At 41.9% G+C, this 26878-nt stretch overlaps 1 protein-coding gene across 1 annotated transcript in view; it reads left to right on the top strand.

Moving 5' to 3' along the window:
• The window catches only part of NDC1 (NDC1 transmembrane nucleoporin), a 29604-nt gene extending 3759 nt beyond the window's left edge, over positions 1–25845 (top strand). The window contains exons 3-18 of the mRNA XM_032766943.2: positions 3887–3988; positions 4734–4908; positions 6147–6285; positions 7775–7883; positions 8575–8626; positions 9039–9171; positions 12175–12267; positions 14377–14458; positions 17399–17557; positions 19299–19568; positions 19723–19841; positions 20150–20200; positions 21782–21845; positions 23270–23370; positions 24298–24458; positions 25540–25845. Of these exons, the coding sequence (XP_032622834.1) occupies positions 3887–3988; positions 4734–4908; positions 6147–6285; positions 7775–7883; positions 8575–8626; positions 9039–9171; positions 12175–12267; positions 14377–14458; positions 17399–17557; positions 19299–19568; positions 19723–19841; positions 20150–20200; positions 21782–21845; positions 23270–23370; positions 24298–24458; positions 25540–25603 (1874 nt within the window). The 3' untranslated portion in view covers positions 25604–25845. The remainder of the gene's footprint in view (positions 1–3886; positions 3989–4733; positions 4909–6146; positions 6286–7774; positions 7884–8574; positions 8627–9038; positions 9172–12174; positions 12268–14376; positions 14459–17398; positions 17558–19298; positions 19569–19722; positions 19842–20149; positions 20201–21781; positions 21846–23269; positions 23371–24297; positions 24459–25539) is intronic.
• Positions 25846–26878: the final 1033 nt, after the last annotated feature.

The raw sequence follows: 26878 nt of genomic DNA, 5'->3' as shown, positions 1-26878 counted from the left end.
AAGTGGCGGGGGGAGGGGGGAAGAGGAGGAGGGGGTGGGAGATTTCTTTAGGGGTGGAAGGTTGAGGTGGACTGACTGTCTGTCTGAGTTTCAGCAGCCAAGTGCAAGGGCTATTAGATGAACTCAGTGAGGAGCTATGTAGCATAAGTCGGCTTTGAAAGACCACTTCAGCAGCCAGCCATTGTAATGTGGTGTGCCATGGAGTACTGTGCTCAACCTGTTGGTGCAGTTTTGGGATCTGTTAGGATTTGTGCTTGCTGTACATATGTGCATATATCACTGACAGTGTAGTTGTTAAGGTTGTGGTTCTTGCTGTACATCTTATGATGACAGGTGATGATGACTGGCACTGAGCCTATGGTTGTGAGTACAACTGCACTACTGCCCCAGGCATTATCCACCATATGTTGTAAACTAATAGATGAATAATTTTCAAAACAAGAAAGTTGTATTCAGTTACAAAAACAGCTACAAACAAATCTGAAGAATTTAAAAGTAAATATGTTTTAACTTAAAATAATTTAGAATCTCAGTAAATAAACGAGCTGAGAACACAGTCAATTGTAGCTACACATACATCAACCATCGCTCTTCCAGGTCAGTGTATATGAAGCTGTGGTTGTCCATGCTTTCCCCCAGTGTGGAGTGGTAGGGGTAGGCATGCAGGCCTTGAGCCCACGTGGAATGAGAGGTGTGTGGGGAGGCGCTGTGCTGCAATTCTCCACTGACTGCAATGGCAGTTGAGCCTGGGATCGTTAAACTTGGAAGTCCAAAAGAGTCAGCAGCATTTGCACTGGCTGATGGAGAAGCTGCATTATGTCCTGGTGCAGCTCCCTCTCCTTTTCCTGCGCTTTTCTCTTGTCTGCCCTTTCCGTCTCCATAGTGTCTGCAGTATTCACGCTCCAGGCCCTCTGTTCGAGGTCTGGTGCAGCACTGGCTTGCAGGATCTTGCAGAACATGTTCTCCCACTGGGTCAGTCGTCCCAGTGGTGTGGAGACTGTACCTCTCAAGGCCTCTATGTATTTTACTTGTATTTCATCACCAAGTAAAATACATAGAGGTACGTACCATTGTCCATGTAGTAGGAATGGAAAATGAAACATAGGATTCAGAATTCCCCCCCTCCTTTTGATTCCCTAGGTGTTTAAGTAAGACGTGCTTATTAGCCCTCTTTCTTTGAAGTGCTTGTTCACGGCACCAGCCATGGTGAGTATGACCCGCCAGGGGTGAGGGAAATAAGGAGGGAATTGCTCGGTTGCATGAAACTGAGTACAGGGCACTGGTACCATTTTCCACAGGTGGTGGTGGTTGTTTTAGCTGATATCTCAGTCCGAAGGGTAACAAAGGCAGAGAAACACAGTTGCTGTTGGTGTCCCAAAGCTTCCCAGGCCCGTATGCTGCTAGCCTGTTTATGGCAATGATTCTTGCTGAAGTCATCTCCAAATGGCATGGGAAAGTGTTCTACCACAGAGGAAGAAATAAGACGGTGAACCCTAGAAATCTTCAGGACTGCAGAGTACCTTCATGCAAGTTTCATTGAGAGCTCTCAGGAGATTCAAGGGACATTCATCTGTTTGTAAACAAACTGCTCTGTGTAACCACCTTTGTCTCAGTCTAGAGGGGAATGAGAAGCAGTTATCAACTCTACATTTTTGTACCACTACCTTTTGTAGTACAGGTAAATTAATGCAATGGTTTTCAACCTTTTTTCACTTGTGGACCCTAAAAAAATTTCAAATGAAAGTGTGGACCTCTGTAGAAATCTTTGACATAGTCTAACCCCAAGGGTCCACAGACCACAGTTTGAAAACCACTGAATTAATGAAAAGTCAGTAGCTATGTCCTGCTAAGTTGGGGAGACTATCACTGTAATTGGAAACTTTTTTATATGCTTATCTGAGGTTCCTTCCCCTGCTTCGGGCTTGCCTGTGCTTAACTGCAGGGACTGGTTGGACTGTGGTGGAGTCAAAAACAGGTCCTGACTCATGACACAGCTGGACCCCCCTGGTCATCTGTCTCTCATATTCCTCATCCACCACCACCTCTCTGTTCATGGTAGGGGCCTGTGACTCTGGCACCTTACAGGTATTCATGGTGGTGGTCAGGATGGTGGTGGACTCTCTGCCAGTGATAGCATGCAGTTCTTTGTAAAAGCAGCAGGTCTGTAGCTCCACACCGGATCAATGATTGGCCTCCCTGGCCTTCTGGTATGCCTGCTCTAGTTCCTTGGCTTTCACGTGACACTGTTGCTGGTCCTTGTCATACCCCTTTGCCTGCATCCCCCAAGCAATCTGCTTGTAGATGTTGACGTTTCTGTAGCTGGTTCAGAACTGTGCCTACACATCCTCTTCTGCCCACAGGCCCAGGATTTCAAATGTCTGCTGTCTACTCCAGGTCAGAACACGACTGGAGTGTGTAGTTGGCATGATTAGCTTGGCAGTTGTGCACAACAATGGCGAGCAGATAGAGGTGTGATCACCAAGATGGACAACCAGGGAAAAGGCATTTCAGAAATTCTCTGGGATTTTAAAGGGGGAGCTTTTGGTCTGTGTGACTCGTGTGGAGTGGAATTCACAACTGTGGCTGGAGTGGTCTGTCAGGCATTGTGGGAGAGCTGCTGGAGGATTGTTAGGGTCAACAGGTAATGCAGTGTGTACGCTGATGGTGTATTGAACCCAGGACATTTGACCATGGCTCAGCACCACTTCGGGGGCTAGTGTTATTACATCAGCACTTATATTGATGGGAGATGGATTTAAGTGTAGACACGTGTACAACTAGGTTGATGCAAGGTGGCTTACATTGACCTAACTTTGTGGTATAGACCAGGCCTTAATTTTCATATTCAGGTTTGTCTAGGTAAGGGTGCTATTGTTGAAAAGGGAATTACTTCAGCTATATTAGAAATACATGCATGTGTCCAAATTAAATTGCAACATTTATGAAAATACAGAATGACATCCAATTACTAAGATGTACAACATGCTCCATTGAAGTATGATTGTTTATCCAGAACCACAGTGCAGCTGCACGTTACAAAATACTACCTTCTCAATGAAATAAGAATCTATCGATTATGATTATGCATTGTGTATCTAGGTCAGAGGTGGGCAAACTATGGCCCATGGGCCGCATCCTGCCCATGGGACTGTCCTGCCAGTCACCCGAGCTCCTGGCCTGGGAGGCTAGCCCCTGGCCCATCCCATGCTGTCCCCACTCCCCTGCAGCCTCAGTTCGCTCGCTGTGCCGCTGGTGCAATGCTCTGGGCGCAGGGCTGTGAGCTCCTGGGGCAGTGCAGCTGCAGAGCCTGGCCTGACCTGGTGCTCTGTGCTGCACAGCGACATGGCCTGGCTCTGGCTGGGAGGCGGCGGCGGGGTAAGGGGCAGAGAGCAGGGGGGTTGGATAGAGGGCAGGGGAGTTCAGGGTGGTGGGCAGGGGTGTGGATAGGGGTCGGGGGGGGGGAAACGGTGTTGAATGGCGGCAGGGGTACCAGGGGAGCAGTCAGGGAGGAGGATGGGTTGGATGGGGCGGCAGGGGGCAGTCAGGGGATGGGGAGAAGGGACAGTTGGATGGGGCAGGGGTCCCGGGGGGGCCATCAGGAATGAGAGGAGGAGTTGGATGGGGTGGCAGGGGTCTGGGGACAGTCAAGGAGTGGGGGTGTGTGGATGGGGCAGGGGTCCCAGAGGGGCTGTCAGGAAACGGGGGTTGGATGGGGCATGACCCCCTCTCTTAACCAGCCCTCCATACAATTTCCAAAACCTGATATGGCCTTCAGGCCAAAATGTTTGCCCGCCCCGACCTAGATGCTTAATGTTAAACATTTGCTAGCGTGCTAGCTTTATATAGTACTGTTGCACCTTATGAACAATGTATTCTTTCATTTTAGACTCGTTCAACGACTGGTATACTTCCTATGTCATCTTTTGTATCCTACTTATGTCAGTGGTGATACTGATAATAAGCATCTTCAGTGTTGAATTTTATGCAGGTGGGTTATGAAAGTTGCTGTCAACAAGATATTTGACCTTTAACTAAATGAGGACTGTCTTGAAGGATGTGATTTTATACTGTATGTATTGGCGCTATACAGTGTTGTATGTATTGATTGAAAGTGGAATGCCTTAAAGCTTAATTTAATTAGGTATCTGATGGTGGCTGTAGTGTTAAAGGGACTTCATAACAGTCAAATTGACTTGCCCTGGTCAGAAACACTGAATGAAAAAAAAAAAAAACCAAAACCCTGATCCTCTTTAAAATAACTATTTTAATTTCTGATTCTTCCGTTAAAAATTGGATTCTGTGTGTAGCCTCAACAATCTCCTTGCATTTTGAGAGTCAGATCACCAGCAGTGACTGTAGTAGCGGAGCAGTGTGACCTGAACAGGCTCCTCATCCAATTCAAAATTCTGTACAAGCTTGTTCCAGTGCTATATATTTCCATGTATTCACCAGCCATTTTGCTCTGCCCCACTAATGTGACTGCACTTTGGGGTAGGAGGGGGATCTGTTGTTATCCTCGTGCTACTTCATACTCCTGAAACTTTCCTCCATGCTGCTGAGTTATTTATTTATTTCAGCTTATGGTTGATTATAACTGAAGTGTTCTGTGGTGTCAGAGGTATCATATGCAAATAAAACAGAAGCTATGTGAGTTTTCTTTAGCTGTAGTTGATAAACCGTGTTTTGTTTTTGTTTTGTGTTTTTTTGTTTTTTGTTTTCTTTTTTATTTGCAGTTGTGCCTTCTATTCCTTGCTCTCGATTAGCACTGTTAGGAAAGATTATTCACCCATGGCAAGTTATCCATTCAGTTGTTCATGCTATAATGGGAATGCTGGTGGCATGGTGTGCTGCAGTTATGACTAAGGGGAAGTTCCAGTTCCTCGCTGTACCCTGCACAGCTTCAGAAAGGTGACTTTTTTTTGTTAATGGAACCAAGTATTGTGCAAGTAGTACAGTTTTGTACTAAAATAAGTTCGTTGATGGACTCTTCCTAGAGGAAATAACCCTTTAACTTCTAGCAAAAGATGAACAATTGTGTATCTGTTCTTAAACTTGCTTTAGTTTGAGTACTGGAAGGAGAAAAGTACTTCAGTGAAGAATGGCAAATGATTAGTTTACAAACATTGCTGTGGATTTTTTTTGAAAAGTTTGACCAGAAGCCTTGACCATCTAAGTTACTAAGATTATTAATGGAAATGAACTATCGAATCACAGAAATGTAGAACTAGAAGGGATCTTGATCTTCTAGTCAGCCCCCTATGCTGAGGCTGGACCAAGAATACCTAGCTGTTCCCTGATGTGGCTTGTCTAACTGGTTCTTAAAAACCTCCTGTGAGGGGGATTCCACAACCTCCATTGGTGTTCTCTTCCAGTGCTTAACTACCCTTACAGTTAGAAAGTTTTTTGTAATATCTAATCCAGTGGTACTCTGTGGTCCAGGTGTCAAATTAACAATCAGCATTGCACAAAAGAGATGCAGTAGTGTGAATTCATTGTTTTATTTGCTATGGTACTATATATTCATATTTAAACAGCATGATGGAGAAATATTTAGTTTATATACTAAATATTTCCCCATCAGGGTGGATGGGTGGGTGTGTGTGTGTATGTATAATAAAAATTCACAGAAAAATGACTAAGTAGTATTATCAACCACAATTGGTTAATAGCATAGTAAAAGCATCCTGATTGGTTAATAACTTAGGTTAATAATTAAATCAGTGTTTCAATGTCATGTGTTGCAAAGGAGATGCATAAGGAGCTACTTGTGGCTCACGAGCCTCAGTCTGAGTATCAGTGATCTAAACTAAATCTCCTTTGCTTCAGGTTTAGTGCTGAAAAGGTCAAATGACTCTTCAGCTGTAAAATGACCTAAGAACCTGTCTCCTTTTCTAAATGGCATCTTCAATAGATCTTAGTCCCCCCGCCCCATGATGTATAAGTAGGAAGAACAGGTAATAGGACTAACAGCTCAGATAAAACTTGCTCTGGTATACATCCCTCACTGATACTTGGGAGTATTTTTCATTTACGCCAATTAGATGAATAAAATCAAAGCTCTGCTTAACTAAAGTTATATGCTAAACTGAAGTCTAGAATAGTAATTTACAGTATTATGTTGTAAATAAACCATTTCTTTACTTTAGCTTAGATGGTGCTGTTCAACACATGTGCCTAAATGAATATCACCTCTTCCTCCTGCTGTCTGGAGCTTTCATGGGCTACAATTATAGTCTCTTGTACCTTGTTAACAATATGAACTATTTGCCATTTCCAGTCATACAGGTAAGAGGCTGAAAAGCTTTGTAAAGATAAGTATCTAATCCGGTCAAATGACAAAAGGTAAACTTTGTTGTTTCTTCCCCCCCCCCCGCCTCCTTTTTTGGTCTGCTTCCAGTACCAAAATGTATGTGGATGCCAGTGGCCAAGCACTTGTATTCTTTTATTAAACCAATCTATTATAAAATTAGCACACAAGGCTTTCAGCTTAAATCCTAGCAAAGGTCACTCCCCTGATCCCATAAAATCCTAATGTTAAAATAAACCAAAAATCTCCTAATGTTACAACCAAGTAAAATTTACAGAGCCCTGAAGCGTGGTAAATTCTGGCTCAGGTGGACCACTATTCATAGTGAATTCCAGATGTGAGAAGGCCGTGCCATTGAGTTTAACTCCAGGAACTCACAGCAGGAGTGGCCTAGTGTGTTCTAAACCTCATGATGGCGGGGGGGGGGAAGCTTTCAGTGAACAGGTTACTAAACTAATTCAAGCATAAATCATAACAGCTTGAATCACGCTTTGAAGCAAAAAGCCAGCATCAATCACTACCCATACATGTGTATAGTTCTTGTGGGCTGCTGTATTCTGCACTAGCTGAAGCTACTGGGTGCTTTTGAAGGGCACCTGAAGAGGTAGACTCTTGCTACTGCTATACCTCAGAATCCAGGAGCAGCAGTGGATCCCAGTTGATTTCTAGACCAATGCCTGGTCTAAACACAGAGATGTACTGGTTTAACTGAAGGTGTCTTAAGCAGATTTAGTTAAACCAGTGCAAAACATTGTGTTGACACTCTTAATTTAGTTTAAACCTGGCTTATCAGTTTAGTTTGTCAGTAAATATACACTTGCTTCCTAAAATAAAATCTGATAGTTTTAGATGCTTGCAGTTTCATATTGGCAACTCTCATTTTCTGAGACTGTTTATCTAAATGAGAAGGTAAATCTCATCTATTTTCTTGCATACATTTTATTAGTGAGATGTTTTTCAGTTTTCAAAGGAAATATGTAATATGATTATGTGCAAGAAGGTTTGAGTATCTACCTCTTTCATGGGTTTGAAGGATTGTCATAAACTTAAAAATCATACTGCTGTCTGAATTTTTATCTGCTTTTTAGTATAGAACACCCGAGGCTCTAATTAAGAGAACAGAGAAGAAACATACTTTCCTCTATTTGCAACTTAATTTGCTGTCAAATGCACAAAGTATATATAGTCAATTTCCTTGTTTCTTCTGTGTGGCCTATTTTCTCTTCCAGTGGGTTTTTTTCACACAGCAACAGGGGAGAAAAAAGACTGTACAATCACATTTTCTTACTGGTTTCAATTGCAGGAACTGTAGCTGGGGGACTCAGGTGTAGGGGTAACACCTGAAACTACTTCTAGTCAATTTTAAAAGATTAATTAGACTTCAGGTTGACTGCATTTGTTTGAGGACTTTATTATACTTGATTTCTTTTGAATGCAGAATGCTTCAACTAATCTTTCTTTTTTTAGCAATACAAGTACTTACGTTTCAGAAGATCTTTGCCTCTGCTGGTTAAACGTAGTTGTGTGGAATCATTGTACTTGGTTAGAAACGTCTGTGTTGCATATTATTTTTTTGGTAAGAGTTCTGACATTTTTTTTCTTGTCCATATATACTAAGAGAATTATTTAACCAATCTGTTAATTATTATTCAGCCCATACAAATAACTTGTCCAGGGTGCATAGGTTTTTTTTATTAGATAAGTAAAATAAGCATTTTTCACCATTATGATGAAGTGTAGGTGAATGGCTTACTAGCTCAGCCACACAGTCGTGGCAATTTTTGTATTCTAAGCCTAAAGGATATCGAAGTATTCCTCTTCCACTTGCCATATTTATATTCTATAGGTAATGATGGTACTTTAGAGATGTGGAGTATCCTAGATCACTGTCCACTGAGGATTCCAAAATGCTGTAGTGACATTTATCTTTATAACAGCCCTGTGATGTAGATGCGCATTAGCCCTGTTTTGCAGGTGGGTGAAACAAAATAACAGAAGTAACTTGGATAAGACCCCTAGACAAACCATTAATAGACCTAGAAGTAGAATCCACATCTCCTGATTCGTAGTCAGGGGCTTTAAAAGACATCCATTCTTTCTGTAGCTAGTCTCTGGAAAAAATCACCTTTTTCCACTATATGCATGTTACAATTCTTCATTTGTGTGTAATCTACCGTCATTCTGACATGAAAGTTCTTACTAGCCTTTTTGTATACACTTCATCATTTTAGAGATCTATTTTACATGTTGTTCTGTTTACTACCTAGGTTACATTCCAAGAGCATGGATAAGTACCACAATGGACCTTAATATAGATAGGTAAGTAGTATAAATGACTGCCTTTTAGAATACAAGAAGGGAATATTTTCCCTCACATCACATAGATCTATTCTGTATATATTCTCCTTTTCCCAATCTTTGTAGTGTCTCTTTACTTATGGCTATTCCTTGTTCAAAATGGCAAATGTTGGGAGCTTAACATCACTCTTAGTTGACTGAGAAGTTTTGGATTTTATAGAACCATCAGTGCTGACAAGTTTAAAAGAACTAAATGCGTTTTTGATAAAATGTTTGTCCAAGTAACATTTCTCATAGTAAGCTTTAATCCATAAATTGTTTGTGTTGCAGAAGTCAATTATTATAAGCATTTTCCAATACTAAATGTGTTTTGGGGGGAGGTGTGTGTGTACGTATATATAATTTCTTTTTTTTTTTTTTTTTTTACCCCAAGTAAACTTCATCCTCTTGACACACTTACTGGTCTTCTGGATCTATCCTTGCTCTACCATACCTGGTTATGTGGTATATTTCTTCTGATTACTTGGCACATTGCATGGTTACTCTTCAAAATCTATGCTACAGAGGTTAGTACTGGGTGACTGCTATATGGGGATGACATCAGTGTTGTGGAAAAAAATGCTTATGTTCAAAAGCAATATTCACTAACATTTAATTTAAACCAGTGGTTCTCAAACATTACATAGTGGGGACCATGCTTTAATGCAGAGACTAGCTGATGGATATCTCCCATCCCTTTTTTGCTTGTTTGAAGTATTTTCCTTCCCCTTTCCAATACCACAGCAAGGTTGTGACATCTATAGACAACTACAGTTTAAATGGGAAAATTAATATTTGTAGAATATCTTTTGGATTTTAGCTGTGTTTTATTGCAGTAGCTCAACTTGAAATGAGAGAGCATGATGTGCTCAGCCAACGTTTGATGAACCCTACCTTCTTAGAAACTTCAAACAGAACCCCCAAAGCACATAACATTGTAATGCAAACAATTTTGATTTAACAGAATACAGGCTGAGCTATTGAAAGAGACTTCAAAGCATCTTGGGAATTAAAACATTTTTTCTCCTTTTTTACTTAATTGTTAAGCTTCAAATTAATATGGCTAAGATTTATTTTAATGGCTCATAATGTATTTAAAGCTGAGACCATAACTCAATAAAAGAAACAGTGAAGTCCCAATAGTGAAGAATAGGAGTCTTATTCCTCGTTGTCTAGTTTAGATACTTTTTTGTAAAACAGCAGAGAATAAAAATCCCCCCATAACATGACATTACTTTTTCGTAGACTTTGCTGAGCTACAGCTTCGCAGAAAAAAGGGCTGAGGTTTTAAAACCGAAAGCAATGTTTTCTTAAAATATGAGGCAGACATCTCAGTTGTTCCTCAGAGTGTCAGCTTTCATTCAAAGTCTCTAGCTGTTATGAAGATGGAGAACCTTCAAAATGTGACTCACTATAATGGATGCAGCGATGGCTACCTGAATTTTCAGAGAGCCTGGAATAATAGCTTTGAGGTTTGAACTGCCCTATTTCAATGGGTGCTAGCTCAAATGCTAATGATTAAATGTCTACGGTAATCATTTTACTAGTCATAAAATCATGTAAGACAATAGAGTAGTTGTCTTATTATGAAAAAGTAAAATATGGGTGGCCCTCTGACAACTTATGGCAGAGTTGAAATGTGTTGCAGTTAGTTTCATGTTCATGAATGGTAGTGTGGCTTTCAAAAGTTTGGGAAATACTGACCTACAAACACATTCAGAATGCAAAGAAGTGTTTCTACAAACATGGACAGGAAGTTTTTAGCAATATCAGAGGAGATATGTACTCCCCTTTACTTTGAGAAGATGGGGAGAATTCTGTCTTTATTTTTCAGAATATAAGTAACTTTTCTGTGATCAGAAGACTGTGCCAGGGTAATAACAGTAAGGCAAACATGACAAAAGTTGCAAGCCAAAGCAGTTTATTTTAATACAAACTACTTCAGAGACTCAAATGGGAGGATTAAAGTTTATTAATGAAATACAAAGATTAAAATGGGTTTATAGGAGTCCTCCCTCTCAAGTCCTTCAGGAAAGCCACGGATATGATTACTTCAGCTTTTAGTATAATTTTAGAATAATTAAGTTTTCCTATGCACCTTTGTAGAATCCTTAAAAATTCCACATAATGCTTTATTGCTGCCCCGATGAGAGTCTAAAACTGGCATTTTTAGTGTGTCTAGTGTTTTAAGTCATAGAATCATAGAAGATTAGGGTAGGACGGGACCTCAGCAGATCATCTAGTCCAACCCTCTGCTCAAAACAGGACCAATCCCCAGACAGATTTTTTCCTCAGTTCCCTAAATGGCCCCCTCAAGGACTGAGCTCACAACTGTGGGTTTAACAGGCCAATGCTCAAACCACTGAGCTATCCCTCCCCCCCCAATGTCCAGATCAGAACTTTCTGAAGAAAGTGTCCAGTTTACTAAAGGCATCAAAACATGCCTCTGGACCTTGAGGTTTCCTTGTAAAATGTTTTTTGGCTATTCAGCAGAAGAGATTGCAGGAAAAGTTTGTTTTACCTGTAAAAGGTGACATGGTGGGATTTTTTTAGGTGGTTCAGCTCACTAAAAGTTACTGTACATACAGTTGATGTGATGTAAGCTGATAAGTCTCTGGAGCAATTCCTATTCTGCTTGAAGTCATTTTATTAGCTGTTTGGCTTTTTAATGTGATAGAACTTAAAGTTTCTATTTAGAAATGGACGGGAGGGAGAAAAGAAATAGTTTCAAGAATAGTCTGCCTTAAACCTGAAACTGCTAGGGAGTCTTTGCCCAAACTGTACATCCATATTATTTTAACTAAATTTAATGTGACTAAAAGTATGTTGATGGATACTTGTAATTAAATCAGCTTTTTGTTGGGATTTAAACATTTCCCTTCTATATTTGCAGTCTAAATGTTGTAGCATGAAAACCAGAAAGCCAAAAATATGAAAGTATAAAATGTGAGCATCAGAATGACAACTAAATTAGATTATTTAAAACAAAGAATTTTAACCTATGGAGTTAATACAGATATAGAAATGTTAAAGCTGACAGTGCCCCTTTAATGACCTTGAATCCTTCAGGACACAGCTGACTCTGTCTAACTTTGAGCTTGCTCTTTGACCGATACAGTTTAGGTTGATATGCCCTTCTGGTAATGGGATGTGCATCACTTCATGTTATGTCTATGGCTTTTTTGTAAGACATAGTAAAATGTGGGATGGTGTCCCTAATATTTAACCACAAGGGTTACTTGGAGGGTATTAAGATAAAATGAGGGACTGTAGCGTAAAGATAAAATGAGTGATGTGTCTGGTTCTTGTCAGTTTAAAAGTAGATATCCATTTGTGCTACGGCATTAAAAACCACTGGCTCGTTTAACACGATGTCGAAGCTTTTGGGTATATATTTTTGTACCTTGACAGTTTGGCAAGTGACAAAAAATTAACTTGACTGCGGTCTCTCATTAATGGTTTATTTCAGTGTTTGTTCTGCATAAGATAACTAGTGATAAACAAATTTAGTTGTTTTTCTCTAATTTCAGGCACATCCTTTTCCTGTTCAACCAACTTTCGCAGAGGAAACAGACCAATGCCTGCCTAAAATCTTAAACAGCAACCCTCCCCTTCTTATAAAGGTATTTGAACTGCCACGTTGATATTACATGTGTATTCACTAAGTCCTGATCTGTGCTACAGAGTTAGGTTGACGTAAGGTGCCTTGCATTGACCTAACTCTGAGTATCTACATAAAATGTTGCTCCTGCCGATGTAACTCGCCCACTACGCCAACTTAACTCCACCTCCACGAGAGGCATAGTGCTTAGCTCAATGCAGTGTCAGTGTAAACATAGTATTGCTTACTTGGACTGTTGCTAGCTTTCAGAAGCCGTCCCGCTGACAGTTCAATCAGTGGATGCACTCCTTGTAAAGATGCGCACCACCGACGCAACAAGCATCATGTGGACATGTAAAAGTGATTGAATTACTGCAGTGGCTGTACATCGACGTAACTTAGGGCAATATAATTTTGTAATATAGACATACCCTAAGACTCCCTGACTGCAGATAATGGGAGACTTACATATAATAGTTTTGACTGCAGCAAATGTTCTTTAAAAAGTCAGTCTAATTCAGAACAGTCAGAAACATTGTGCAGTGCTTAAACTTCTGTCTTTAAGTTTCATAGTGATACTTTGTTTGTTTGCTGTACCGGATCAGTGTTTAAGCTGAAAGAAGATTAATTTAGGTAGAAAGAAGCAGTTTCTGGTATTTTATATCACTTAGTCAATTGTGTTTGTAGACTACTGTACACTTCTGTTAAAACAGAGCATATATGAAATTCCATTCACTTTGTGTTAACTGTTTTTCAAGCTTGTATCTTTGTCAGGTGAATAGGCACTGTTTAGAATTACATGTACTAGGCTACATATATGCACATATTTGTGCACTCAACACTTCTGATGCTGCTGCATCTCTCCTATTGTTTGCCCTTCTGTTCCCTATCTTCAAGACCCAACATTTCCTTGGGTTTCTGTCCTCTGTAAAAATATATATTTCTTTAAAGGCAATAACACAAAAATTAGCATTATTCACAAATTGTAGTGGCAAACCTCCTGTGAATTTGACAATGATATATGTAGAACTTTGTGTTCTGAAGTGACAAATGTAGTACTTGAACCAATTTACTAAATGTTGCTCTTATTTTGAGGTGTAAAGTCTTAAACTGATGTCTTACAAATGATCTAGCTGAGAATATTTCCTTGCACAGGCAAGTGCTGTAGTTAATGATTTCAGAGACTTATAGCTTATCTAACGCTACTGCTGAGATGCATTACAGTTCCCGGTGTTTGCAGTTCTGTTTCCTTTTTGGAAAAGGGCTTGCTGAAGAGAAGCGACCATCAACAGAATTAAAGATGTGCAAACCCTAGTTTGTAATGATTCCTGAAATTGTAATCTCAGCTTTATTAAAAGCGTAATTTAAAACTGAATTTTGTTTAGCTGCAGGATTTGAGAAATCACAGCAGTGATGCTCAGACTCGGGAGACTGTGTGATTGTGATTATTAATCAGGATGCTTATATAGTATGAATATAGAGTACTGTAGTAAATGAAACAATGAGTTCACACTACTGAGGCTCTTTTGGGTAATGTTGATTGCTAATCTGGCTCCTGAACCACTGAGGTCTGAGTATCATTGATGTTTTGGGACATCTTTTTGGTGCTTGATAAATTTTCAGAAAACTACTGTTAGAGGCCTGACACAATTTTTATATAGCATGACTAACTTATCTAGCCCTGGCAGGCAATGAGAGAACTTGCCTTAAAACTATGCTTTTGTTTCAATGTAAATTCCATTATTTCTGTCTTGTCTTTAACCACTAGAGTCGGAAATTGGCACTTTAGACTACTCAGTGACAAATAAAATGGCATAAAGTCTGCAGAGTTTTCTACAAAGTTCTGATTCACTCAACAGCCTCAGTATGAAATGAATCTTTTTTCAGTGGTCTAAGTGAGGGAATCATTCTCCCAGTGTTCAGCCTGATTAATTTTTTTTCTGTCATATGGCTGAATTTTGCCCACGGTTATGGTATCTGTGCACAAATCCCATTGACTTCATTAGGGATAGCATTTGTAGGAAGAATTCTCTGCTGAAATCCCAAAACAAAACCAGTAGATTTTGACTGAAGTGAGTATAAGTGGTCAACTTGTTTTTATAACTTATTAAAACGTTTTCCTCCTTTGTAGTTCTTGGCCTTACAGGATTTGATGTTACTTTCCCAGTATTCTCCTGTGCGACGACAAGAGGTCTTTAGCCTCAGTCAGCCAGGTATTTGTAAAATTTTTTCTTCATGGCTATAAACTTTTAAGAGCTGTTCTAATAGTAAGATATAGTTAAAAAAAAACAAACCTAATGCTTTGAAGCATGCTTCATAAACCACAGGGACTCATACATAAAAAGACCCTGGCATTATTTGGAGACGACTTGATAGTGTTGTGTTGTCTCTACTAAACTTACCAAATACTGGTGCCTGCTGTGTGTTTGTTTTTTTTAAGTGACAACTGTGAGGAAACATAGGTCCTAGAGTATCAAAAGCAGAATGGTATTGATATCACATATCATAAGTTTAAACCAAATAATAGAATAACAGATGTATATAAAAGCCTAGTGTGAGGATGAGAGTGAGATGGAACCAAGCATAAAAAAACGAATCAACCCTGCAGCTGTGAAAGCAAACAGTGGCTGTGATAAAAAAATAAAGTGTATGAAACTCCTAACATGTACTAATTGATGCCGTAGGAGCTCAATAAAAACTGTCTTGAGTCCATTTGATCTTTTGTTGCATCTCGTCAGGCATCCTGGTGTTATGGACTAGCTCAGGGGTCAGCAACCTTTCAGAAGTGGTGTGCTGAGTCTTCATTTATTCACTCTAATTTAAGGTTTTGCATGCCGGTCATACATTTTAATGTTTTTTTAGAAGATCTCTCTACAAGTCTATATATTATATAACTAAACTAGTGTTATATTGTAAAATAAACACGGTTTTCAAAATGTTTAAGAAGCTGCATTTAAAATTAAATTAAAATGTTGATCTTACAGCCCACGACCCACTCAGCCCCTGCTGGTCTGGGTTCTGTTCAACTGGCCGGCTGGTGAGTGGGGCCTGCGGCTGGGACCCCACTGGGAAGGGCTGGCAGCCGAACCCCAGACCGGCACAGGCTGTGTGGGGCTGGTGGCCGGGACCCCATTACCGGCAACGGGCTGAGCGGCTCAAGCTCACTGCCACTCAGAGTTTCCATCCGCCGGCTCCTGCCAGCTGGGATCCCAGCTGCTGGACCGCTCAGCCCGGTGCTGGTCTGGGTCCCAGCCTTGCCACGTACAGTGGGTACCTACCTTCTCACTGGTTCTGGCCCATTCTCTTCTCTTTCTCTGCACTGAGCTGAGAGCTGGAGTGGACTGAGCACAGGGCTGGGGGTGAGGTCTGGCCAGGAGCTAAAATGAAGGAGGGGGCTCAGTGTGGGCAGGAGTGGGTGTGGGGCCACTTACCTGGGCAGCTCCCATGTGGTGTAAGAGGTGCAGGTGGGGATGTGAGTGAGGGGGCAGGGGCTCCGTTTGGTGCTCAGGTGGGATGGGGATGTGCAGGGTGCATGGGATGTGGGGGAGCTGGGACGTGGGGGTGCAAGAGTCAGGGCTGGGGGCATGTGAGGGGTGCAGGTGTCAGGGTAGGAGGCTGAGTATGTGTGGGGGTGCCAGTCAGGGCTGGGGTCATGGGAGGGTCAAGGAGTCAACAGAGGGCTGGATGGTGCAAGGCTCAGGGCAGGGGCCTGGATGTGTGTGTATGTGGAGGGGGGTAGGGAGAATCAGGGCTCAGGGCAGAGGGCTGGGTGACTGCACCCCAAACCCTCAAACCCCACCACCACTCCTTGTCTCAACTACCCCTCCTGGGACCCACCCCCACTATAGCCTCCCTGCCCTTATCTCCTGACTGCCCGACCCTACCCCCACCTGTCCCCTGACTGCCCCAACTCTTATCCACACCCAGACAGACCCTCTGGACTCCCATGTCTATCTAAATCGCTCCCCGCCCCCTGACAGGATCCCCAGAACTCTGACCACAACAACCCCTCACACCCGCTCTCTGCCATGCCCCAACCCTCTCCATACCCCTACCTCCTGGCAGCCACCCCAACTCCCGACTCATCTAACCCCCAGCTCCTTGTTCCCTGACCCCCTCTCTAGAGGACCCCCTCCCTCTAGAGGACCCCCACCCACCTAACTGCTCCCCCAGGACCCTCTTTGCTCCCCTGACTGCCCTGACCCTATCCACCTCCAAACAGACCCAGGACTCAATGCCCCATCCAACCCCCCCTGCTCCCTGACTACCCCCTCCAAAGACCCCCCCCAGTATACCACCCCCACATCCTGCTCCCTGTCCCTTGACTGCCCCCACCCCTTAGCCAACCCCCCTTCCCCAGCCCTGGAGCTGGCCCCCTTACCATGAAGCTCCTTGCTCATCCGGAACCCTGCCGCTGCCGCCACCCCCCGGCACGCAGCCCTGTTCTGCCCCGCCTCTCGGAGCGCTGCGCGTGTGGCAGCAGGGCTTCGGGTGAGCGGGGAGCGTCTTTCCCTCCCCACGCAGCAAACGCTGCCCCGTGGGAGCGCAGAGCCCCAGCCCCCCAGAGCACTGCGCAGGCGGCGGCAGGGCTCTGGGGGAAGGCGGGGGAGGGGCCAGTGGCTTGCTGCGCTAGGCCAGCGCTCAGGCGCGGGACCGCGGACCCCATGGCTTGCCGCGTTGGCAGGATTTTTAATGACACGCAGAATCCTAGCAGGCAACCGCGTGCCATTAAAAATTGGCTCGCGTGCCCGTGCCATAGGTTGCTGACCCCTGGACTAGCTTCACATCTGTTTATTACCATAATTGATGTCACTTTTCTGGTCTTAAGTCCCAAACCCGCTAAGCAACTAATAGGCCCAAATTCAGCCCTCCAATCTGCCCACACAACTCTCATTGAGATTACTGAGAGCAGTGAGTGTGGCTTGAAGGTTAGAATTTGGCCAACAGTCTGTCTCACATCTGGTGACTAAAAACTAGTGAAAATGCAGCATGGCTTTCCTAGGAATTTAATGTGTCAGATAATTCTCTAAGCTTGTCCTAACAGTAAAAGTAGAACATAAACACAACCATCAAAACAGGCTTGGTGGTACCTGTGTCTTGAGTAGAAAGAGAACATCTGTTGTGCCTTCAGATAATTTTTGTGTCTCTGGTAGGTGGGCATCCTCACAACTGGACAGCAATATCAAAGGAGTGCTTGAATCTTTTGAGTGACTTGACACAGAAGCTGATTATGCAGCAGGAAGCTGCAGCTGCAAATGGGAGAGTGAATCAGCCGTCTACAAGAGAATTAGGAAGATCCTTGAGCTCTTCAGGTATCTTTTTGAGAGAAGACTCACAGTAGCTGCTGGGGTGGGCTTTAAACCGGCACACCCCCAAAAGATGTGATGTATTGCAAGGGGCAGTGTCATAATACTAGTATAAATTGATATGGAGAACCAAGTGGGTAGTTGTACTGTTCTCAAGTATTAAGGGAACACCGTTAGCTTAAAAATAATTGTTTTGTAACCTATCTTTTGCTAAAAGTAACACCAAAGAGAACTAAAACAGAAAACTTGGAGAGAGAGAACCTTTTCCAGTTTACTTAGTGCATTTAACAGCACTCTTGTTGTCTTTTTTTTTTTTCTTCATATTTGTGTGACTTAAGGAAGTCAAACTATTACTTCTTTTTTTACTAAGTGGTGGAATCTGCTGTAGAGAGGACTAAAATCTTGCTATAACCCATTTTCTGACTCTGGTGCTGCCTGCAATTTAGTGTCGCTAGTTTAAGGTGGTAGAATTAGTCTTGTTCTAATGCTGTAGGACAGAGGTGGGCAAACTATGGCCCGCAGGCCACATTCGGTCCGCAGGCCCCTCCTGCCCAACTCCTGAGCTTCTGCCCTGTGGGGGTGAGCCTCCGTCCCTTCCCCGCTATTCCTCCACCTCCACAGCCTCAGCGTGCTGCTGGCGCAATGCTCTGGGCCGCTGGGCAGGCAGCTACAGAGCCTGTCCTGATCTGGTGCTCTCTGCTGCGCGGTGGTGTGGCTGGCTCCAGCCAAGAGGGACTGCTTTAGCGCCACCAGAGCTCCAGGCAGCATGGTAAGGGGGCAGGGAGCAGGTGGGCTAGATAGAGGGCAGGGGAGTTTGGAGTGGTGGTCAGGGGTTGGGAGTGTGGATGGGGTGGGGGCGGTCAGAGGGTGAAGAATGGGGGGGGTTGGTTTGAATGGGTGCAGGGGTCCCCAGGGGGGGCGGTCAAGAAGGAAAAGGGAGATTGGATGCAGCAGTGGAGGGCAGTCAGGCTGGGGTTCCCGGGGTGGTTAGGGAGAAGGGGTGGTTGGATGGGGCAGGGGTCCGGGTGCGGTGGGGGAGGGGGAGGGGCAGTCAGGAATGAGAGGAGGGGTTGGATGGGGTGGCAGGGGGCAGTCAGGGGTGAGGGTTCTGCAGGCCGTCAGGGGGCAAGAAGCAGGTGGGGGTAAGGGATGGAGGCCAGGCCATGCCTGGCTATTTATTTGAGGAGCCACAGCCTTCCCTAACCAGCCTCTGTACAATTTCCGAAACGAAAATGGCCCTCAGGCCAAAAAGTTGGCTTGTCCCTGCTGTAGGAGTTTGAGGGATGTTTGTTATGACTCAGCTAGTGTTGGTGTAGCAATGTGCAAATAACACTTAAGGAGAGGCTGGGATACACATAGACATTCTCTTTACCAAATTGTCTTGGAATAAGAACTGGAAGCACAAATATCGTACAGAAAATGCCAATGTGTATAGATGGTATTGTTTATTACCCCACCCCCCCCCAAAAAAAAAACAAAAACAACAAAACCATGAAGGTCCCCCTTAGCTTCTGCAATTCTTAAATCCATAGATGAGATTAAATATAAACTAAAAAGCAAGGGTTCTGAATGTAATGGTGGTAATAGACTTCCAATGGAAACAGTGTATCTTGCATTAAGAACTCTCATCAGAAATTGTGTACTGAAATAGGTATGGGAATAGTAACCTTAGGGGAGACACTAGTAGAAAAATGGGTTGATACATGCCAGGCTGTATGTCTCCATGCAATGTATTCTTTATCACCAGAAGCGGCTGTTACAGAAGAAATGGCCTTCCAGACACAGAGGTCTAATGTCGTGTCTAGAACCCACATGCCTTCCCTGGTTAAATCATCCCTCTTGCCTTTAAAGGCATTGTCTACATCTGATCTTGGAAGCTCTTTTGGTTCACCTTTCAGTTCTCCTTCTTCTCTAAATCGCAAGGCTGGAATTCTGGATTTAAACTCTCCTTGGAATGGATCAATCCAAAGTCCTCATGTTATGAGAAGAGGACCAAAGCTGTGGACGTCAAGTTCAGGTGGAGATCTTCGGTTTCAATCCCCTCATATTCTCCTCTTTTGGTATAATTGGAATATTGTCTTGACTGTACAAATCCTTGTCTCTGGAGTTGAATGATTGCTCCATGGAGAGAGTAGCTATTTTTCTCTAACTTGGTTGGATTTCTCTTGTAGATCTGCAAATGAATGGCTCTCATCCAGCGTCCTTCCCTGTGATCTCTGTTGCAAGAATTGGTAATGAAGCAATACAGCCAAGCTTTATTTATACATGGCTCCAGAACAAGCAAGAGCAGGTGGAGTAAAAATTGCAGTACAAACCAGTTAAAACCATCTCCTGTTTTTGTATGTAGCATGCAAGTTTGTGGGTTTTTTCTGTTTTTTTTTGAAAAGGGAAACTTCATTTTATTGTATGACCTTTCCTCCTCAGATTAGCTGACCTAATTTTTAATTTAAAAAATGTTTTTTAAAACAACCCTAATTCTTCAAAACACTCTTCTCCATATATAGGGACTGTAAGGTTGTGGAAGTGTTAAATTGTATATCAGCAATGTTTCCTATATATTTTCTTAATCTTCAGGGGTCTTTTTGCTCTCTTACTCAGGTTAGGAATTTCTTGTCAAAACGAGTGCTGATAATGTATTTCTTCAGCAAGGTAAGGATAAATGGATGTTTTGTGACAGCATTTGGTTGGGTACACCAGAAACACATAGGCAGAAATGGATTCTAATCCTTTATTAAGTGAACTCTCTAAATTTGGTAGTAACATTTCTAGAACATCTTTTATTCCAGGGTCTTACTGCGTTTTATGTACTGTTGTACTGAAGCCTCCAATACTGGAATCATGTATAGGAACAGAACTGTTCTTTCACACAAGTAAACTGAGGTGCATACGTTGCAATTTCCACATAGCATCAGGGCCAAGATTAGAATTTAGCAGTCCTGACTTCATATCACTACACTAACTGCTAGATAAGTCTCTAGTGTTATACCAGTTAAAACTGGACTTCTCCGGGGGTTGGTTCTTGTGATGTGGACAAACCACGGGAACTTTTCATAAATCTTTTCGGCAGAAAGGGTCAACTTGCTGGAAACTTTTTAAAATCGTAATATTGATACAAAAGATTAAATAAAATAAATAGGTAGAGTTCAGCATTTTTTAAATTGTGTGGATTTAGTTTAATTGACAGGCCCCAAATCAGCAATCCTCACATACATGATAGAATTATTCAAAGGATTTCCCTTAGTTCTGATTTTAATCTTTCATAGACTTAAATGAGCATTACCACTGGGCCAGGTCATATTCCCCCAGGTCTCTGCATAGAGGGGACCCTCTGCATGCAGAGCTTCTCCTCTGCCTAGTATCAAGGGAGGCGTTCAGCTGCCTCATGGCAATTTTTATGCCTCCCAGTCCTGGCCCCACAGAGACCTTTGTGAAGTCTAGGGTAGAGAGTGGTCCATATTGGGTCAATTAGGGGAGCTATCGCATGTACATTGTCCCTCAAGCACAGTGCTTAATTTGTGCCAGGTCAGAGCCCCGGCACCTCTGGGCTTGGTATGTCTGTTATGAAAGTAAAAAAAAAAGTGCTTCAGCCCTGATGCCTCTTTCTTTACAAATTAAGTGCTGCTCAGGCCCCATTGAAATTAGAACAGATTATATAGCCTTATTTTTTGTAAACCCCCCACTCATGGTTTTCATGGGCAACTGCAATCAGGAATCTGGGATATCACTCAGGGGGGGCAGAGGTAGTGTGCATGTTCAGGGCTTTTAAATGGTCCTGGCCTCCCATGCATCTCCTGAGATCTGCTTGTTTTACAGGTGGGTCCTGCAGCCTTTTCTGCCAGGCTGGGAGGTGGTACATAAATACAAGTAGCTTGCCACATCCTGGGGTCGGTCTGCCCAGCATTTTGAAGTATGCTTATTTTGTGCAGGCAAACAGATCCCATGGTGGACATTAGCTGCAATGGAGATGAGCGTGCTATAACTATTTAGAGCTGGCAAGTCCCAGTTAAATGTTTTGGTCCCTACAGCACCTATAGTAGACGCCAATAAAACTCATAGCAAGTCTTTTCCGGTGGGGACTACACTGTACAACTGTGTAAACTGGGGCATGCATTTATAGTCTTGTTAAATAATGTGTGGGGTCGTATTTGAACAAACAACTGTGATGGCTGGTTGTCGGAGGTGAGGGGGGGAACCCATATACTTCTCTGAAATCTTATGCTTTCTCCTTAGCATCCAGAGGCCTCGATCCAGGCTGTCTTTTCTGATGCCCAAATGCATATTTGGGCATTAGAAGGTAAGCAACTTCCATTTGAATTTGTTTGTTATTCGGGGTTTGTGGTGCAACAGCAGTGGACATCATGAAAGGCTCCAATACCAGACTTGCTGTATCCATTACTATGTAAATGAATTTAAATAAAGGCCTTCTCTTGTAAGTATAACCCACACTCATACCACGTGGCTGTTTTGTCCATCTCGAGTGGTTGGACAATAAGATCTGAATCTGCTACTGGCTTTGAGCTAGCAGACTTGGATCTCTTGGCTCAGGCAGTAGATGTTCATGGGTTTCGATGAAAAAATCCTGGGTTTAATCCCCACTGCTGATACCCACCAGGGGCAACAAATTACTTTTGTTTTAGTGAAGCATATGCAACATTGAACTTGTAATACAAACCCACAAAAGGGGCTGTTTCTGTTGCAAAATTGCCACCTTTTAGGTCTGTTACTGAGTGACCAGAGAGGTTGAAGTGTTCTTCCACTGGTTTTTGAATGTTCTGATTCCTGATGTAAGACAAACAATAGGTGGAAGTAACAGATGGAGAGAGGTGAAGTGGAGAGAACAAAGGTAACAGCGATGAAAACACATGGTTGCATCAGATAGCTATTTGCCTAGTTTGAAGAGTTTTTTAAATCGAGTTACTTGAGCAATAGATATTATAGCAATAATTGCTGCTGGCAATCTGCCTAGTCATGACCTACATAATTGACTGATTATATTATGTTAGTATTATATTATGTTATGTTGTGCTAGGGCAGGCACTGTACTGCAAAATAAAGACTGCAATCCCTGTGCTAGAAAACTGGCAGTTTACACGAGGCAGAATTCAAAAGGCAAAAGGGGTGAGGTGAGTTGCAGGGGGAATAAGAACTATAAATTAAACAGATGTGACAGCTTGCCGTTTACCTGCAAGTGCCAGATGGAAGTGACTTGTGGGTGTCATGGCAGAGGTACATTTTGAGAAGGGATTTAAAAGAATAAAATGGAAGTTTTACCATTATGTGGAGGAAGTATTGCCCATGCAAAATGGGCAGTATGGGTTAATTAACTATTAATCGTCCCTAACTGGATAATGCTTGGTTAGAGCTGTGGAGCTAGTTCTGGTGATCTCTAAGTGTAAGACTTGCCTTAGCTGCCCATCTACATTTGCTGCCTTCCCTATCACCTTGCAACAAATGTGGGGATAGTTTATACCATGGAGCAAGTTAGAGCAGCCTCAGGACTGCTGTAACCTGCACCTGGCTGCGCTGTACTTAAAGGAATCTCCCCCACACTAGTGGAATTTTCAGGTTGCAGTTGCTATAAACTGCAGTGGGGGCCAGGATCCGGCCCATTAAATCCCTAAAATTGAATCCTATTTGTTCCATTTCTGGAGGCTAAATCAAGATGAGTTAGGTCTTAGTTATATTAGACTTAATATCAACCTCTTTCTTTGCTTGGAGGTCTATCTCGTTTGGTTGCGGCCTCATTTACTGAAGATCGATTTGGAGTTGTCCAAACTACATTGCCAGCTATTCTGAATACCTTACTGACTCTTCAGGAGGTGAGGATCCTTGACATCTTAGTGCAAAACTAGTTCAAGGGGGAAGTTTTCCTGTTCATTTTCTAGTGTCTCACTGACACTGCCGACTAACTATAAAATGAAACTGTTGCCACTTAAAATGGCTTATCATAATGTTCAGTTAAGCTAAACAAAGCACCAGAGTCCTTTTTTAGACTGAATAAATACCTCATTAGATCTATCTTAACTGACATTACACTTGGAAAGTTTTTTAAATAGATGATACAAAATGCTCAGTTATAAAAATTGTCTCATGGAAGTAATTATTATAATGTCAACAGAAGTGTTTAGGATTTAATCTTCAACTTGATCACATGTAACATACAGCATTTCAATTACAGAGCCAACACATTTCAGGAGATCAAATCTGTTTCATGTTTCTCAGCAAATATTAGAGATTACTTAAGAATCAATTATCATATCACTATATGATACATTTGCGAGTGTGTTAATCACAGAGATGTGTCTCCAAGGTAATGTTATGTGCCATTTATTATAACCACTGTTGTGTCTTAATGGCAGATTCTCAGAATTTTAGAGGTAATTAAAATTCTTCAGCATAAGGCATTCCAAAAACATGCAATGAAAATGCTTCCTTATTTCTAAAAGATTAGTCATGGCAAAGATGGGAATTGTTCCTTCTACTGCAGTGTTTGTACTATGTTCAGCATTTAAAGAATCCATAAATGGAGAATCTCAGTTTACAAAGTCTGCTCCTGTATTTCCATTGGCCAAGATGCAGAAGGAATGCTAGGTCAAGCTGTCTCCAATCTTTTTTACTTGTCAGTGGTGAAACTTCTGAATTTGCTGTTAGTCTCTTTGCTTTGCTTGGCACAACCGCCTGTGCTACTAGAATTCGTTTGAAATGGATTCAGCAGAACAGTTCTTCTCATTCACTTGTCAATCCAGGTTGTAGATAAGCATTTCAAGCTGCCTCATGCTTCTAGCAAACCTCCCAGGATTTCGGGAAGTCTGATGGATACCTCCTACAAAACGCTACGATTTGCGCTTAGAGCATCCCTGAAAACTGCGATATATCGGATCACTACTACTTTTGGAGAACATCTAAAGTAAGGCCTTTTGTATTGGCAGCTACCTGCTTAGTTCTGTTTAAGTGAATGTAGTGAAAAAGGTCATGTCTACACTAGCACTTATGTCAAAAAAAACTTTTTTGTTGCTCGGAGGGGTGGTTTTTTCATATCCCTGAGCAACAAAAATTTTGCCGGCATAAGCACTCGTGTGCACAGTGCTATGTTGGCAGGAGATGCTTTCCCACCACCATAGTTTTCGCTGCTCATTGAGCTGGTTTTATTATGTCAATAACATGGCTACACCAGAGCTCTTACAACGGCTCAGCTGTCAGCTTGTAAGTGTAGACATGGCCCAAGTGTACCTATGAAAAGGGAAGTCCCATGTATAGGACCTTTACAGGAGATCTAGTAACAATATTCAGCTGTTGAAAACACAAAGGGAATTCTCCCTATTTCCCCCTCCTAATGGCAATGAATATGTATTATTCACAGGGATAATCATCTGTAGAGTTCTAGTAGCTCCCAAACTTGGGGCTTTGACTCTCAGGCTCTGGCTGGCTGTGCTGTTCTTGTAAAAGCAATGGGCAGCCTCATTCCTAATTTGTGGACATGTGGATTGATGGAAATTACATGAACTATGAGATCATCATTCTTCAGCTGGCATTTGGCCACGTGCTATTAACTTTGAAAGTAACAGTAACACATGAGCAATCCCTACTTTATAAGGGATTTTTACTTCGCAGACTTCAGATATATTTAAAATAGATTGTTTACATTGGGAGAAGATGAATTTGTTAAATTAAATACTAAAGGAGCTTATAAGTGCATTACTGTTTAGGATCTTGTTTAAAAGAACAAATATATTTCAGTAATTAAAACGATTTAATACTTTCATACATGAGAGCAGGTTTAAGAAGTAGTATCCAACTCCAAATCTGAATTTGCTTGTCTTGCCCTTAATATTTGAATGTAGGTTTTTATTATATAACACAGCTGGGCTTTGTAGATTTCTAATGGACTCCCAACTATAGATTTCAGCTTGTGCTTAAAATGTTTTGACTTTGCTCTACAGTTGATGTAACATATTAATGTAAAATTTTATGCTTCTATTTTGTTCTAGTGCAGTTCAAGTGTCTGCAGAGCATAAGAAAAGACTTCAGCAGTTCTTGGAGTTCAAAGAATAGTTAAGTAAATTAAATAGGTTACATTGCTGATACTGCTACAGATGGACAGTATATGTTTAGCATTCTTGAACTGGAAGAAAGTGGGACTAATCAGTCTTCCTATCTTGTTTTGGTGGCCTTTTCAAAAAGTGTATTTTAAATGTAAATCATGGAGTGCAACTCTTAGCAGAACTACAAAAAACTTCTGTTTGGATGACTTTACTTGATCTTTTGTATAATAAAGCTCTTTTTTTAAAAGAAAATTCTTAGTTTAAATATTCTTGGCAATTGAAGAAACCTCAGTTGTTGTTTTATAAGGTTAGTACCTGCTTTTGAGGAGAACAGGGTTAATTTGTCACTTTTCACTTGTTTTACAGGTATATTTTTGCCTGGCAGTTGATATCAAAGAATGGAGGGAAGATTCACAAAGGCGCTTAGGTGCTTAAAGATGCAGATAGGCCCCTTGTAACACTTATACTAGGCACTCTGTGTGCATCTTTAGGCACCTGAATACCTTTGTAGATCTGGCCCTTTGCATTGTTTAGTGCAAGGAGTTTGTGCTTTAAGTGATACAGAAGTATGTACGTTCTGCTACAGGATAAAAGGGGCAACGTTTCTGTCTGATGGCAAAATATCTGCAGAACAAAATGATGTGCAGAAAGCCATATCTAAAGAACACAAACAAGTACTGTTTACTTTGTAAACTATATAGTTTGAGAAACTAGCAACTTGGATTTTAGTTTCAAGAGGGTTTGCAGAATTGTTACTGATGAGTGTTTTTTAAATTAAATTGATCTACATAAAGACGTGTGGAAAACAGTAAAGTTAGTAAAGCTTTCCTAGTAGCAATCTAAGGCTCAGCTCAAAAAGTTTGAATTGACAACCTTTTTGTTAGAATGGTAAGCAAGAAATATGAAGATGTATTTTGGTGATAGCATTTCATCCTTGCATTTCAATATCTGCCTCACATGGGAAAGAAATGTTGGTAACTTATGAGCATCAGTTAAATGTAAGCAAGCATGTCATCACTTTTGAAGGGACCACACTAACTTTTAAAGATAAAGTAACTGCACACAAGTTTATTAATGTATTTAACAGTGCAGGCACCACACCACAACTATATGTAATAAGAAATCCTGAGATGCAGCTGCAATATTTTCAGCAAAAAAGCAAACTGAACGCTTACAAATGGATTCAGGGTGGTGGTGGTGAACATAGATTCAAGTTTTGTTTCCCTTGGTTTAACTCCATTCCTTCAGCGGCCGTAACTGTCTTAGTGTAACCCTGATTAGAACG

The sequence above is a fragment of the Chelonoidis abingdonii genome, chromosome 7 (genome assembly GCF_003597395.2).
Source record: "Chelonoidis abingdonii isolate Lonesome George chromosome 7, CheloAbing_2.0, whole genome shotgun sequence".
Lineage (NCBI taxonomy): Eukaryota > Metazoa > Chordata > Testudines > Testudinidae > Chelonoidis > Chelonoidis abingdonii.
This window is presented reverse-complemented; position numbering and strand designations above follow the sequence as displayed.